At 25.8% G+C, this 17,105-nt stretch overlaps 1 protein-coding gene across 1 annotated transcript; it reads left to right on the top strand.

The window, feature by feature from the left end:
- The first annotated feature begins 8,624 nt into the window (after positions 1-8,624).
- LOC103576293 (homeotic protein deformed) lies at positions 8,625-12,178 on the top strand. Its single transcript, XM_053741075.1, has 3 exons — positions 8,625-9,036; positions 9,737-9,879; positions 11,282-12,178. Exons 1-3 carry the CDS (start codon positions 8,814-8,816, stop codon positions 11,882-11,884), a joined length of 969 nt encoding a protein of 322 aa, XP_053597050.1. The 5' UTR covers positions 8,625-8,813; the 3' UTR covers positions 11,885-12,178.
- The last annotated feature ends 4,927 nt before the right edge of the window (positions 12,179-17,105 follow it).

Genomic DNA, 17,105 nt, shown 5'->3' with positions numbered 1-17,105 from the left:
ATTTTGGAGGTACCCCGTTCTGCCTACCCCCTTTTGCCCCCTCCCCTCCCTCATGTGTATTTGATGTAAAATTTTATGGTGTATAAAAATTAAAAATATAACTAAAAATAAAAATTTTTGCACCAATCCGGGCTCTTAATAATGATATTAAGGTTTGCCTCAATCCATTTTTTTATTTTCCATTTAAATAACACGGAAAATAAATTTTTTTTTTTAGAATTTTCTAGCTCACAAACTAATCAACGAGTTTTCATGCACGATATATTTTTTTATAGGAAATTGAACGCTCGACAAAGGGTGTCTCCTATCATTTTTTAATAAATCCTACCGTTTAAAAGTTATTTAAGCCTTAAGTCAAATTTATAGTAAATTTTGAGATTTTTTTACTTTTCCAGCGAAATTATCAGTCTTATCAAAAAATCTCATAAGAACTTTTTGTAGATAATTTTATTCCTTACAAATTATTATAAATAAAGTTTTTCAAAATTCTACATTGTTCACAAGTTATTCTCATTTCAATGTTAAGCTCTTAAAAAAATAGATTTCTGATTGATTTTAAGAGCTTGACATTTAAATGAAAATAACTTGTCAACAATGCGGAATTTCGAAAAACTTTATTCATAATAATTTGTAAGAAATAAAATTATCTACAAAAAGTTCTCATGACATTTTTTGATAAGACTGATAGTTTCGCCGGAAAAGTAAAAAAATCTCAAAATTTACTATAGATTTGACTTAAGGCTTAAATAACTTTTAAACGGTAGGATTTATTAAAAAATGATAGGAGACTTTTTTTGTCGAGCGTTAAATTTCCGACAAAAAAAATATATCGTGCATAGAAATTCGTTGATTAGTTTGTGAGCTGGAAAATTCTAAAAAAAAAAAAAAAAAATTTTTTTTCCGTGTTATTTAAATGGAAAATAAAAAAATGGATTGATGCAAACCTTAATATCATTATTAAGAGCCCGGGTTAGTGCCAAAATTTTAATTTTTTATTATACTTTCAATTTTTGTACACCATAAAATAAAAAAATATTGGTTTTTTTAAAACACTCTAATATATATATATATATATATATATATATATATATATATTATATAGATTATATGTGTATATATATATATATATATATATATATATATATATATATATATATATATATATATATATATATATTTATATTTATATATACATACATACATATATATATATTATATGCTTGTGTACACCTACAGTTTTTCAGGTATAGTGACCATTAGTTCAAACGACAAAATTTATAGTACCTCAATATTCAAGAAAATGCGGCCAGGATTTAATCGGATTATTTTTGAAAAATAAAGTAGGTATTGACTGTCCGTACAGTGCTTATTTACAACATGCTTAATACCGATTTTGAATAGCTGAAAAGATTTCGGAGTGTCAGTATGGCGACAATTTCTAACAACTTTACAATATCTGAGACGTATTGTTTAAATGAATTTTTCTAGCAACATATTAGATAATTTAGTAGTAAATAAATTTTTATTGTGAGTAGAAATCAAATCTGTAGAATAAATAATGAATTATTTAATTACTATAAAATAATTTATAATACAAGTAGTTATTTTCTTAAAACTGCTCCATAAGTCCATACAGAGGGATAGTGATAATTGTAAAAGAAACTTTTGAATTTATAGCAGTTCTATTGAATATTAAATGATAATAAATCTACTCTAACAAATTATTTTTTAAATTAAATATTTTATTGACATTATATATGAATTGTATTTTCTAGTACGACCATGATATCGGGAGTAATGTAATCGTATAGGGGAGGTTGGGGCAAGACGGCTTATCTAAGCAGTTAATTATTTAATGTAGTTTTTAAGCATCGGGTATGTATGTTGTTTTGATCTACAGAACTAATCCGTCATAATGATTCACCTTATAAAAAAAACTTATAAAAAAATATATTTTAAAAATATATTAACAATATATAAATATATGGGAAATATGTATAAAAAATTAATTTTGAGTAGTTAACTTTTCACGGATTTTTGTATACATGTGATATACTTGGAATATATTAAAATTATGTATATCTTAGATTACATAAAAAATATGACTATGGAAGTATAAAAATTATTTATAAGAAATTTATTTTTTATAAAAATTTTACATCTTTTTATTTAAGTTGTTGGTTTAAATAAAGGACATATGTTTATTTATATATTTATTCAATAATTATATATATATGTATATATATATATTTTTAAAATATATAAACTACATACGAAAATCGGCCAAAAGTTAAGTATTTAAAATAAATTTTTCATACATATTTATATATTATTCATGTATTGTTAATATATTTTTTTACATGGAAAATACATTTTTTTATATTTTAACATATATCTTTTAATAAATTTTTTTCATAGGGATCTATGATTCGAATGATTTCGGGGTGAAATGGATCCCCAACCGTTTAGAGGCCCATTTTGCTTCCCCCCTTTTCTCCTACAGTATTTGATATTGTTTTATTTAAAAATTTTAAATATCTGTTCTGGAAAATTTTTTTCTATTATCAATAAATTTAAAATAGCATTATAACAAAGTTATCCATATGAAAATAATATATTAAGTCAAAATTTATGATAAATATTAAAAAATATATGTGGACAATTGAACTATATTGTATGATATATTTTTCTTTTATTAAACAATATAAACCTCATCATTTACAAGTCCGTATATATTTAACATACATAAAATAAATATTTCATTCATATACGAAAAATAAATGAAAATATATATATATATATATATATATATACATATATATATATTTTTTTTTTTTAAATACATAAAATACATACTAAAATCGGCCGAAAGTTAAGTATTTAAAATACATTTTTCATGCATGTTTGTATATTTTTCATGTATTGTTAATACATTTTCATACATAGAAAATATATTTTTTTTATATTTTAACATATATCTTTTAATGAATTTTTTTCATAGGGATCTACAATTTAAAAAAGAAATTTTTTTTCGGGAAACGATGAACCACTTCCAAGAAATGATCAAAAAAAAAAAATTGAATTTTTTTTCTTTGTTTTCTTTTCAAAATGTAACTGCAGCCTTTAATTTCACTTGTATTGTATGAATTACTAGTAACTTATATGTGTGTGACAAAAAAAAAGTCTGTTTCGGAGAAATAAGTCATATTCGCCAATATCATTTTAAAAAAATCTTATTTGAAATTTTTTTTTTTTCATCCAAAAAAAAAAAAAAAATTATTTAAATGCTTGAAACTTACAATATTATTCATTTTTTCTCAAATATAATCTATTTTTTTCTAATTTTAATGTTGATAAATTTTTTTTTTCGACCAAGTTATTTTTATTAAAGCAGAAATCGAAAATTTTTTCGGTAAATTCGAATCAACGACTTATAAAGAAAATTATGATAGAAAAAAAATTTTCAGTCAATTTAATATTTTGCTTTCAAATAGTCACCATATTTATTTATTATTTTTTTTTTTTTTGATAAAAATGTAGGGGAAGAATGGCGAAATAAGCCTTTGGGGGCCGAATGGACTTCCTAAAATTTTGAGTACCTCGAATGATTTGGGGGTGAAATGGATCCCCAACCGTTTAGAGGCCCATTTTGCTTCCCCCCTTTTCTCCTACAGTATTAGATATTGTTTTATTTAAAAATTTTCAATATCTGTTCTGGAAAATTTTTTTCTATTATCAATAAATTTAAAATAGCATTATAACAAAGTTATCCATATGAAAATAATATATTAAGTCAAAATTTATGATAAATATTAAAAAATATATGTGGACAATTGAACTATATTGTATAATATATTTTTCTTTTATTAAACAATATAAACCTCATCATTTACAAGTCCGTATATATTTAACATACATAAAATAAATATTTCTATCATATACGAAAAATAAATGAAGATATATATATATATATATATATATATATATATATATATATATATATATATATATATATATTTTTTTTTTGTTGCAAATATATATGATTTTATACATTTCAGCCATATATTATTTTGTCATACGGAATACATATTCTGAAACATTTTTCTCTGAGTAATGAATTTAAAAATTTATCAAAGATAGTTTCTAAAGTATCATACAATATTACCAATAAAAATTGTTAACGTATATCGAAATATGAATATTTTAAAGTAATTAGAAGACTTCACCGAAAATAGAGACAATTTGAATATAGTAACAAAATTATCATTGAAAGATCTGTTATAGCGCCAAAGTAATTCAATAAGAGGATTCTAAGTGATGTATGTCGTCAAATACGTATACACTTAACGGAATTTTACGGCGCCTAAAAGATAAAAGGACATAAATCATCCTATAGTAGGCACGTGCTATTGTCGTTGATCTGTGTGCTGCACCCTGCTGTTAATTCACACTTAGACTCGACTGAAGGCGCCGAGTTTTACAATATACTTAAAATTTTAAGACGTCTGCTAAATAAAACTCCAGCTGTAGACTATAGTTACAGACAATTGTAGACGTCACCTAATTGTTAGACCCTTATGTACATTTAAAATTTTGCCGACAGAATTTTGAAACTAGATCCATCCAGTTCCTAATGAACACAATTCATTTAAATAATTTTTATGAATATAAATTAATAGTTAATAATAAACAATATATATGTATATGATAAATACAAATTCAATGATGTATAAAAAAAAATATTTGTGCTCACATTTCAAAAACTCAAAATGACGTTGGAGCTCTGACTCAGAAAAAACAGATTTTTTAAAACTATTTACTATACTAATTGTTAGCTTCACTTTTCATGAATATGTCTAATGACTTCATCGCTGGACTACAGTAAAACATGAGCACATATTACGATTTTATCTGTGGCGCTACTTTGGTTTATGATGGCGCCTTCCGCAGTGTACAGCAAATTTACTTCTTAAGTATTTTTTAAACTGAGCATTGCAATCAGGAAAAAAAAGTACTTATGCGTATGCGATCGTTTGACGATTACAAGAAATTACGTCTGTTACTATTGTTATCAAAGGATTTATTATTAGTCGCTGTAGTACTGATAGCCGACGCACAATCATAGACAATGATCTTTGAATACGTATACTACTTTATTAGATAACGAACTACAATGAGCCGTGATTGAAAAAAAAATGAAATTTTTTAAGCGTTTTATGTTTAAAAAAAATTTCTTTTGAAAATGTGAATCATTGATAACGTTGGCACTCCAAAGTATTATAAAGAATAGATGAGGTGAAAGCCATATATTTTTAAACATGTATGTACATTGATAGATAATTTTATTACATACTGAAAAAAAAAAATTACAATTTTCATAATTATTAGGATATTGGAGTTAAATTGATCCATGTTTTGCATGACTCGATTTATTAATATTTAATCAAAAACCATTAACTCATATAAACCAGTCATTTAGTATACATATATATATCACGTAATTAAGCATTAATTAACATTGATTTGAAGCATAACAAAACAAACGTTGTTTAATCATATGTAATTATGTAAATAGAATTAATGACTTACCAAATATATCTAATCTCATAGCACAATTTTGTATTGAATTGGTACTGATATTTTACTGGGACACGATAGACGATTTTAAAAATTTGCTAAAGAAAAGTTTATTTTCATCACCATATTTCTACGAGTTTGATAAATTTATCAAGTTTCAGAGTGATATGAAAAACTTCGGGTATAACAAACCCCCAATAAATTAAAAAAAAAAAAATTTTCATATTTTCATTTTATGAGTGATCTCATTTTTGAATTTCTCTATGGATACAAAAATATTGTGTCATTAAAAAAAAGTTTTTTGAAAAAATAAAAAATATACCGAAGCGTAGACATTTTCTTTTTTTAATTTAACATTTTTTTTTTTTTAATTTAACATTTTCTCAAGGGAAGAATTTCATCTGACTTCCTTTTTGGCGGCTATTTTAAATATAAAATTAATTTAGAATACGTACAATTATAAGTATGCACTCATTAAAAAAAAAAATTCTTCATAAAATTAAAAAAAATTATTTTTTAGTGGGGGTTCGTAGTAGTGCGGAATTTTTTTATAAGTGGAATAGGGACAGGGGGTAGTGGGGGCGGAGCGTCATTACCAGTTCCGCTTTCTTTAAAAATATCAAAATTTTCAAAATTACTGAAAAAAAAATTTTTTTTTTAATCTTAAAGATTTTTAAAAAAGTATGAATAAGGGAGAGTTAGCAGTGTATAAAGTTTTGAGTATGATTAAACATTCTATTTATTGAGAAAAATAAAATATAAACATGAAAATTCAAAAATAATAACTATATTCATAAGGAAATTAGAAAATTTTTTTTCCTTATTCATTAAAACGGCTAGAATATTTTTTTTTTTTTTTTTCAAAATTCGAAAAAAAAGAGTTCGAGCCACGACAGTCCCCCTGAGCAGCTAATTATTTTTCGTGGCAGGTACTATTTATTTGATCTATCTCAAACAAAGTCATTAAAATTTTATCATATAAAAAAAACTTCAGGGCACGACGAAAACGAATTATAGAGGATGGGACAAGCAGGCCCCCCTGAAATTTTGGTAAAAAAAAAAAATTTTTATTTTTTTCGTCTAATTACTATAAATCCGATATATGCAGACATTTTTGGCCTTACGATGAGACCCGGGGAAAAATGGACCAGCCGAAAATTATGGAAAAATGATTTTTTTCTATTTTTATCGTTAAATAATAAAAAATTTAATATACTCATCCTAAATTTAATATATATATCTTACATGGATATTTTTCGGCTGATTCTCTATAGCTGGGGCAAAGTCGGCCACTAAAAATATTGAAAAATAATAATTTGTTTTTTAATTGATAAAATTTTTTAAAAAAAGCAAAATTATTTGTAATTAAAAAAATCAAAAAACACGTTTTTTGGGTTGAAAATAATGGCATATAAGAAATATAAAATTGTGTTTTTTATATTAAATAACAATTAGCAATTAATCTAATCGTGGGGGAACGATTCATTACACCTCAAAAAACATTTTTTTGACTAATATATAACTAAAAATAATTGTCTAGAGAAAGAAATACTTTGCTACAGTATTGTCTAAAAGTTATGAGCCATATGTACGGTAAGAGTAGGTTAGATTGTAGTTAAAACAAGGCTTTGTTTTTGTTTGATACTATACCCGTGAGACGTTTACCTACAGTCTACTCATATATACATATACACACTCTTGAACAGTTTCTTAGATTATAATTTGACAACGTCGCATATACTCTACCAGTTGCTGCGTAGTGTACTGAGTAACTATTTAAATTTACCGCTCAAATAGTACTGTGCATATTCGTGTACAGCGTTGTCAAATTGTTTTTTTCTTATTCATCGACAAGTATATTTTTTCATTTATTGTTGAACTTTGCGTTGCTAAATCTCAACAATGACATGGTAAATACTTTTTTTTTTTTATTTTTTAAAAAATTCAGGATGAATTCATTAATTTTCTGTTTGTTTCTCAAAAGTTTCTGACTGTTTGTTTTTTTTTTTTTTTTTGGAATCACGAAAATGACTCGAATCGCATACACCTCATTGCACACAATGTTAATGATCCAAACTTTGATTATAAATATCTCGAATTAGAGATGGCCAATCGACTTCTAATTTTAATACTAATTGTATACTCTTAATAAGTATCAAAAATTTTATAACTTTTTGACACCATGTCCAACACCCGACAATTACCTTAACAATGAAAACAATTTAAAATAAATTTTATCGTTTTTTGGAGGAGGGCCTCTTTGCTCAAAAAAAAAAAAATTTTTTTTCAGAGTTTTGACAAAATGTCCATAAATTTGTTCAAAATAGGACAAAAGTAAAGTGATCTGATGGGTGGAAGCCACAAACAGTAACAATCAGCTTAGGGGGGGGGGGGAATTACTTCAGTTATAATTTGACGAGTTATAAAATCTAGAAACAAAGCAAACAAAATTTTTTTTCAGTTAATTAAATGAAAACCCGAAATATGCGATGACTAGACTCTAAACTTTTGAATTGAGGATTTGTGTTTCAACACAATTTTTTTTGGACATATCCTACCAATTTATAGTATAGGTAAGTGAAAAAAAATCTGTTTTCTCGCGTACCCTAATATATGCATAAATGTATTTATTATAAATTTAGGTTTGTAGAAATATTTTTGCGGAACGTATAAACGATTTTTCCCATTCATACAGATCAGATTGCACGTATGAGAGTTTTCAAAAATGAGTATACTGTATATTTAAATTGGAGTAGAAACAATTGTTGAATTTTTCCGATCTTCATTCGTTTGTGCATTATCGGTAGTTAATAAATCGTTGGAGTAACATTCATGAGCTTTTATTATTTATTATTTTGAATTCAGTAGGAGAGTCATTTTCTCAAAACGATATTAACTGCATGTGCAACAAATACTTAAATCTTTAATCTGACAATGTCTAGACTTTGATGTCGCCAGTCTATTGTTATAAGTGTGAAAATCTGAAACTTAGACATACAAACTATACTTAAATTTTGAAGGCGGTCCCAAACCAATAACCTTCTCCGATAGGTCAAACAGGTAGCTGCGTACCTTTCTACAAATTGGCGGGCTCTGACCAAAGAGACCTCAGTCCTTTTCAAACCGCTGTAGAGTTGCCATCGAGTTTTAGTGAAGTAAATTAATACGAAGGTGTTCGAAAAAAATTTTTGTTTTTCTTTGATATTATATAATTTGATCATCTGAATAAATTCAAAATGTCTTACAATAATTTGGAACAAGCATGCAAAGAGTCTACCCCGTCGGTCGAGCAGCCAATGTATCCGTCTTCACCTGAGAGCATGAGTGAAAACAATTATAATCAACCATTAAATCGTGATCAGTTACATCTTTTTGATGCTGACCAAAAGCAGCAAAAACAAGATTATCGTCAAAAAAATACATCATCTCTGCAAAAAGTGGAGCAAGCTAGCACGGAAGGTAAGATTCGCTTATTTTGAATTAATATTATGCATTACTCTAATAATTATAGTATAGAGCTCATTTATTTAAGATAAAGAGTTTTAGTCTTTCTAATTGATAATTAATTAATTGTTCAACACTTTAATTACAAGATCTATTGAAAATTTTTTTAACTTCCCGCTAAGAAAATCGACGAATTTTAAAAATTTCGGGAAGTTATTGTTTCCACCCCGATTTTCGAAAATCGAGTTTTCATCAGATGTCGACGTTTTGAGGTCCTAGGAAGCTATTCTGACTATTTTCAGAATGATGTCCGAGTGTGTGTGTGTGTGTGTGTGTGTGTGTGTGTGTGTGTGTGTGTGTGTGTGTGTGTATGTATGTATGTATGTAAACTCTTTGTAACTTTTGAACTAATGAATCGATTTGGATGGTTGAGGTGGCAATCGAAAGAGCTTGTTGCCCTTCAACTTTCCTGAAAATTTCAGATTATTTGATCGAATAGACTCGAAAATATTGGCTAATTACGAAAAAAAAAAAATTTTTTTTTAGTTTTTTATTGATTTCTCAAAAACGACTTATACGATCGACTTCAAACGTTTACTTAATGCTTGTATCTCATAATTATGCGATACTGCTTAATTATAGAAACTGCTTAGATATTACTTATAACAAATAAGTGATAAACAAATACAATAGTTATTTTTTTTTTATTTTATAGAAAAAACTCGGAAACGAAGAGTACGGACAGCATTCACTACTGAGCAACTCAATGAGCTGGAGAAGGTGTTCTGTGACAATAATTACGTATGTCGACCAACGAGAATCAGCACTGCATCTCGATTAAACCTCAGTGAAAAACAGGTAAGGCAGTTTGCTATTTTTGCTATTATTTATTAGTGTCAGATTCATAAGATACGGTAGAAAATTTTTTGTTTTCTTATACTATTTAAAAGATACATTTTTTTGAAGTCGACATCTTGGGTTACTACAAAAAAAAAAAGATTTTTATTGGGAATAGATAAATATCAATAAACATTCAATAATTACATAGAAAAGATAAATTTAAATATATATCCATAATTTATTACAGTTTTAAACAGTAGCAAAGACTTTGAAACAGTCAATTTCACATTATTTTTGATACAGCAACTTTTTTAGTTTCATAAAATAAGATGTTTTTTCGGTCCTTAATAGTAAATACATTTTCAACTGTTATATTTTGAGATAAAAATTAAAATCCCCCATTATAAATTCACGTCAATTAATATACGTAATATTATATCATCATCATCTCCGTATTTACTGTCAATATATAAAATTCTAAGTTTAATTCTTTTTCTTCGATGTAAAAATATGAAAATGATGACATATAAACGCATATCTACCAATTTGTATTTCGTAAATAATATAAATTCCACTTTGTCAACTATGATAGTAAAGTTTTATACATATTTTTTAATTTTTTTAAAAGCATGCTCTATTGTTGCGACCAAATCTAAAGTAAATAGCTTAGTTACATAATATTTATTACTATATTTTCAAACCTATTCATTTTGCTGATCGAGTCGTTTGATTAAACAAAAATGACGATGACAAATAATATCATATATGATTATTTTAAATTATTTTTATTCAATAAAAAATATGCATTCAAATTTATTTTGCAATATTCTATTTATAAGTATAATTTAACTCTATGAGTGCAATATATAAATCTATACAGTTATATATAATTCTATCAAACCATCCGAAATTATGTATGGTCAAAACTCTCATAATATAATTGTTGCTAGAAATTTGTATATAACTTTAGATAATTATATAAAATTTGTCTTTCCTGATCTACATTACCAACAAATGATAGTTTTTACAGTTTCTTCTATAAACTATACAATTTTCAATTGAAAAAGGATAAAAAATAATGAGTAAATGTCATTTTCAAATTGATATAAACTAAAATTACATTAAAAATTATAAACTTGGTATTTATAGTTTTTATAACTTTATTACAAGGATTAGTCTAATTATTACATGTTCTTGCACTAAAAATTGGAATTTCTCCACTGCTCTTTTTTCCATATAGTTCAAAGTTAAAACATCAAATTTTTAACCCAAAGTTTTAAATATATTTCTGATCATTTTATCGAAAAAACGTAAAGTTTAGATATTATATTCAAACGTAGATATATCCATCGCTGATAATTAAACCACTCATTAATGGTATTTTCTATAATTATTAAATTTATAATTAATTATTTTACAGGTGAAGGTTTGGTTTCAGAATCGACGAATGAAGGCAAAGCACGAAAAATCGAAAATTGCAGCTACCAACGGCAAGAAAATTTTATATCCTTCGAAAGTAAAATTAAGTCAGTTCGTTGCCACAGATGCCATAAAGGGTGGAAGAGTAAACACATCCGGATTAAGTGCCACCGTACATTATCATCAGTTACCACCAAATCAAGATATGAATGCCAAAAACGACGGTAACTGTTGTAGAAATGAAATCAACGACCGAACAGCATACAGTGGAAGTATGCCTAATGGCAACATTTACAACGATTCTCCTGACGTTAAAATATACAATAACAATAATTATTATTATCAAGCGGTCGATGGGTTCAATAATAATTGTACTAATAATTATAACTTTGGTTATTATGTAAACCCTAACGAATTCGCAAATTATGACTGCAAACAGTACAATGCTACTACTGAATATCCGGCTAACAATAGTAATTTGTACGAAGTAGCTCAGACCGCAGATCAAACTATTAACTCTTTTGAAGATATCATACCATCGATTGAGTTCAACAACGAAATCGATGGGTTCAATTTTTTAAGCACCGCCCTCAATGCCTTTTAATTTCAATAAATAATAAGATTTAACAGTTGTAGTTGTGTATTAAGGCTGATATTTTTGACTTTTTAAGTCATATAAAATAGGGATCATGTAAATAATGATCAAGTATTTGATTCATGCGTGATAAGTGTGAAAACTCAGTGGATAAATTATAATTAACTAATTAGTGAAGATGTAAAATACTAAATTTAATTTAATATCTAATAATATATTACAAATACTATTGATTATTTAGTATGCAGTTTTTTATACTTTTTAAAATTACTTATTGGAATATTTATATTAATTAATTTTTCTTTCGTAAAAACTTATAGTGTTCGTTACGAAAACACCAAATATTTATTGTAACTGACATTGTTATAACTTTGCTTAATTAAGTTATCTTTAATGCTATTGCTTGTATTTTTTATTTATTAATTATTTTACGCATTTAAGTTAACCCTGGTGGAAATTTTTCTCTTCAGAAACTCAGAATAATTTTTTAAAAAATCAGAATAAGAAATTAAAAGTTTTATTTTCTCAGATAAAGTGTAAATCAGAGTTTTAAAAAGTACAAAATTCTTTAGAAGTATTTTAAACATTTTTAAATGTTTCAAATTGAGACTCTTCTGAAAGATTTTATAAGATTTTTTAAGAAATTTTTTTAATAAATCTCAAAGGTAAGTATAAGAATTTCAAACTTTTTTCAGAGTTTATAAGAGTTCGAAAGAAATTTTTTTTAATAAACCTCGAAGGTAGGTATAAGAATTTAAAAGTTTTTTTGAGAGTTTTAAAGAAATTTTTCAAAATAAATCTTAAAGCTAGGTATAAGGTTTTTATTTTTTTACATTCTCATTTTCTCTAAATAATAATTTTTTTTTTAGTTATCGTTTTTTCTGAATAATATTTTTTCAGAGTTTATAATTCTATTTGTTACCGTTTTCGCAATTCTGAGAAGTATTTTTTCCGAAATTTTCAGAATATACAAACCTTTTTTTTCAGTTTTCCATTATTGAATAATTTTTAACTCCACACTAAGAAAATCGATGATTTTCGAAAAATTCAGGAAATTATTGTTTGCACCCCGTTTTTTTTTTTTTTTTTTTTTTCAGAATTTATAAATTTCTTTTCTAGAGGCCATTACACTCTGTAGGACATTATTATTTTGGATGTCTTCGGACAATATGGATTTTTTAATGTTAATGTGATACTTTACAATTGTGTTTTCTAAACGTAGGACACATGCATTCAAAGTTTTTAAAGTAGGGAATAAAATGTTTAAAAAGCAAAAGGTACTCTATCCTTTTTTCGATATTTTTCCAACTTTTCTTCCTACTTTCAAATGTTTTTTGGATGCTTTCCCGTATATTTTTTGAAAATTTTTCTTAATTTTTTTACAAGCCTTTTACAAAAAAATTCCGAATAGTTGTCGGTAAATATTAAAACTATTCAAAACACATTCACAAATTTTCTACAAACATTTACAAAGGTTTAAAAAAATACGAAAAACCGCGGAAAAAGTACAAAAATTTATCATTATTTTAAGTCCTGCATTTGGACATCGATATTTTTCATACTTTTTTCGTATAAGTAGTTTTTACACGGGCTGTAATGAGTTAAAAATGATCAGTATAGTTATTGAATCTTAACGTTATGAATAAAATCTTATCATTATTATTGTAATAAATTTAACGTTTTATGTACAAAATTTATAATAATAAATAGGCATGAACAAAAATAGAAAATGCAAATTCAGTTTTCGTTATTTTGTTATTTATTTCATTTATTTTATATTATATCATGTTTCATGTATTTTAAATTTATATTTTAAGATGTCACATGTTACATTTGAGACTATATTATTGAACGCTCATGACAATTAAAAAATATTAAGCTATTTTGTATTAAATATATAGTATATAATAAATATATTAAATATATTAAACCTTCGTATTATATAAAATCTAATAAATTATTATTTATTATTGATAACGACAAGAACATAAGTAATTGCTAAGATATAAATATCACGTCACCAATTCATAAAGGAATTATTTATTTATGCGCCCTATTGGATTTAGTCACCAAGTTCAACTAAAAGGACGTATAATTGTTTAGTTATCGCTAATCATATTTTTAACTTAGTTTAAAACTAAAATTTGAGAAAACAATTTTGAAAGCCAATAGGGCGTATAGTTTTAGCTATATGCCCTTTTGATTTTCGAACTTTTTTTTTTTTTTCCAATTTGCAGCTATGCAATAATTCTGCAAAACGATTGGCCATGAAAAAAAAAAATTATACACAATTTTAACTTTGGAAAAATCTCGAAAGCCAAAACGGCGTATAAAAGTATATCTTTTCAGAATCAGTAAAGCGATATTTTGTTTATTTATTTATTTTTTTTGCCCCTACTATTGCCCGTCCTAGATACTTATTTAAGTTGCGTGTCTCCATATCAAAAATATCACGACCTAAATTTCTTTTCTTCAAAAATTTTTCATAATGATTTAATAATACAAGTTTTTTTCGGGGTGATAATTTTTTTTTGTCAACAGTATTTTTTTGGATTCTAACCGTTCGTCTGGCTAGTTGTTGGTGCGTCCATATAGCGTACGACATTATTCTTACGAATTTTGATGGGTTGTAGCAATTAAATGCCTCTCTATAAGAAAGTTCAGGCACCTGTATGCCCCCTCCAATGTCAATAGGATCGGCAATGAGACGATTTGGTTCTTCATCATTATCCCGTTGTAGCTGTTCGTTACGTTGTTCTTCAAGTTGTCTTTGCTCGTCAAGTTGTCGTTGTTCTTCAAGTTGTCGTTGCTCGTCAAGTTGTCGTCGTTCGTTAAGTGGTTGTTGTTTGTTCTGTTGTCGTCGTTGTTGTTGTTCATAGATGACATTTTGTCGTTGAGCCATTTGCAACTGTCGGTTTAATTTTTTCATTTCATCTTCTAGCCTCTTGTTTTTGATTGTTAACTCTCCGATTGGGGTCGTCTCAGTGATGTTATCGGGTTCCTGAAAAATAATATTTTACATATTATAAATTTTTACATATCATATATTATTTAAATTTAGAATACTTTTAGTTTTAATAAATATTTTGCCAGATCAAAATATCGAGCCTTACATGAACTTAATTGATACTCAATGAGTCTTCAATAGAACTAATCGAGACTAAGCTTTTTACATTCTATTGATACAATGAATTTAAGAAAATTCTTGTCTCTTCTAATCGTTTTTGGGCTAGTAATGTAGCAGCTTAAGTTATATACATATGTTGAACACAAAATATTGATTATATTGACTTGGTTAAAAGTTTTAAACTTATAAGATATATAGAGTAAATTTACTACCTATATCTAAATTATTTTAAACTTTTGAAATCAATATTATCGATATTTTCTATCTAACGAATGACTTACAGTATCATATTACTAGCTTAAAAAATATTCGAAAAGACGAATTTTTCCAGACTCATTCTAAGCTATAGTTCGTTATTTTATAGATCAATACATTATCAAACGTTGGTTTATTCTCAGCTTCTTGAGCTTTTTTTTAAGAATATTAAAAAACCGACAATGTCTTACAAATGACGCCACATAAATTTAAGTTCTTAATATTGATATCGAGAGATGACGGTTGGTTAATTTCTATTTTTTATTAAGTAAGATGGATGGAAATTCATAACTTGCCAAGATATTCAATGTTAAAGTTGATTCATTTCAAAGAATTCGTTCTTATCTCTTATTAATTTTATAATATGGTGATCAATGAAAATTAAGAATTATTCAATACATATTTTTGTATAGAATCAGATGCTCTACAAACGTATGATTACAAACTTTCGCTATTCTTATTACTTCTCAGATATTAGCTCGTGGAAATAACATTGTCTAAAATTGTTAATATTTTCCGATTTTCATCTATATTTTTATTATATTTCGTTGCAATACAAAATTTTTTTTTCGTTAAAAATATAATATGAATATTAATAAGGTCGAATTATTATTAAGTTAATATAAACTAACTATTATGAACTCAGAGAATACTACATATTATGTTTTTTATCTGAACTGTAGTTGGTACTTAAAAATTGAAATTGATTTAATTTAGTAACATACTTTTTAGTTAATTTCTAATTTTTTCCATTAATTACCGACTTCAATTTGTTCAATCATTTTGTTATTCTATTAATAATTGAAAAAAAAAATTACATTTTAAGAAAGCTCGATTTTTTCTGAAATTCAAGTCGATTTAATACTAATTTTTTTTTCTTGCGGTTAAAAATCAAAATAAAAAATAATAACTCATTGACCAAAAAAAAAAAATTAATAAAAAAATGTAAAAGCTTTCGATATGGAAAAAAATTAAAATAGAATAATTATCGTAGAAATTTACGTTTGGGACAGAAACAAAATTTTTTTGGTAACTGATTAATAAAAAAGTAATTCACCTTGTAAAAGTCAATTACCAACAGAGAAAATTGCAAATGAATAAGAATGTATTACGAAATTAAATCTATTTCAATTTTTAATGGTCAATTAAAACTCAGATTTATAATGTGTTGTATTCTCTGAGTTCGTAATCATCATTAAGTATTTATTTCATATTTATTTAAACTATTATTAATCATAATATGATAATTTGACCTTCTTGTACAGAATACGCATATTCGATTTTTCGATGTTTTTTTTCAAAAACAAAAAAATATAATCTCTTCTTATACAGTCAAATATAACTACAAATAATTATTCATACATTGTGCACAATAATTTAAGACTAATCATTATTATAAATATCTGGCCATAATTATAAATAAAAATGATGTAATTATCACATGCTCATAAATAATCATTGGGCTGTTTAATTTATAAGCGATTTTTTTTCTTATCTTACCAGAAAAACTGTTAAAGAAAAAAGAAAAAACGATTTCTGGTGGAGAAAAAAAGTTTTAAGTGAATAATAGGCTTGACGAATTAAAAGTTCGATTTCCCATGCAAATTTTTTTTTTTTGGTTTCAACTTTATTCTTCGTCATAAAAAAAAATTTTTGTTAAAATTGAGTTTTTAGCTCTTGCATGACATACAATTTACTTCAAAAAAAACTCAATACGAGTCAAATCTATAGGATCAATTATTCTCAAGTTCTAGAGCTTGAAAGGCAACTTCAGTGAAAATTGACGTAAAATCGCCTGTAATTAAAAAAAATTTTCAACTTCTCGGTAAGAAAATTGCAAATTTTCAA

This window comes from Microplitis demolitor, chromosome 8 (genome assembly GCF_026212275.2).
Source record: "Microplitis demolitor isolate Queensland-Clemson2020A chromosome 8, iyMicDemo2.1a, whole genome shotgun sequence".
NCBI lineage: Eukaryota > Metazoa > Arthropoda > Insecta > Hymenoptera > Braconidae > Microplitis > Microplitis demolitor.
Note: the sequence above shows the minus strand (reverse complement) of the source record. Positions and strands in the feature narration are given on the sequence as shown.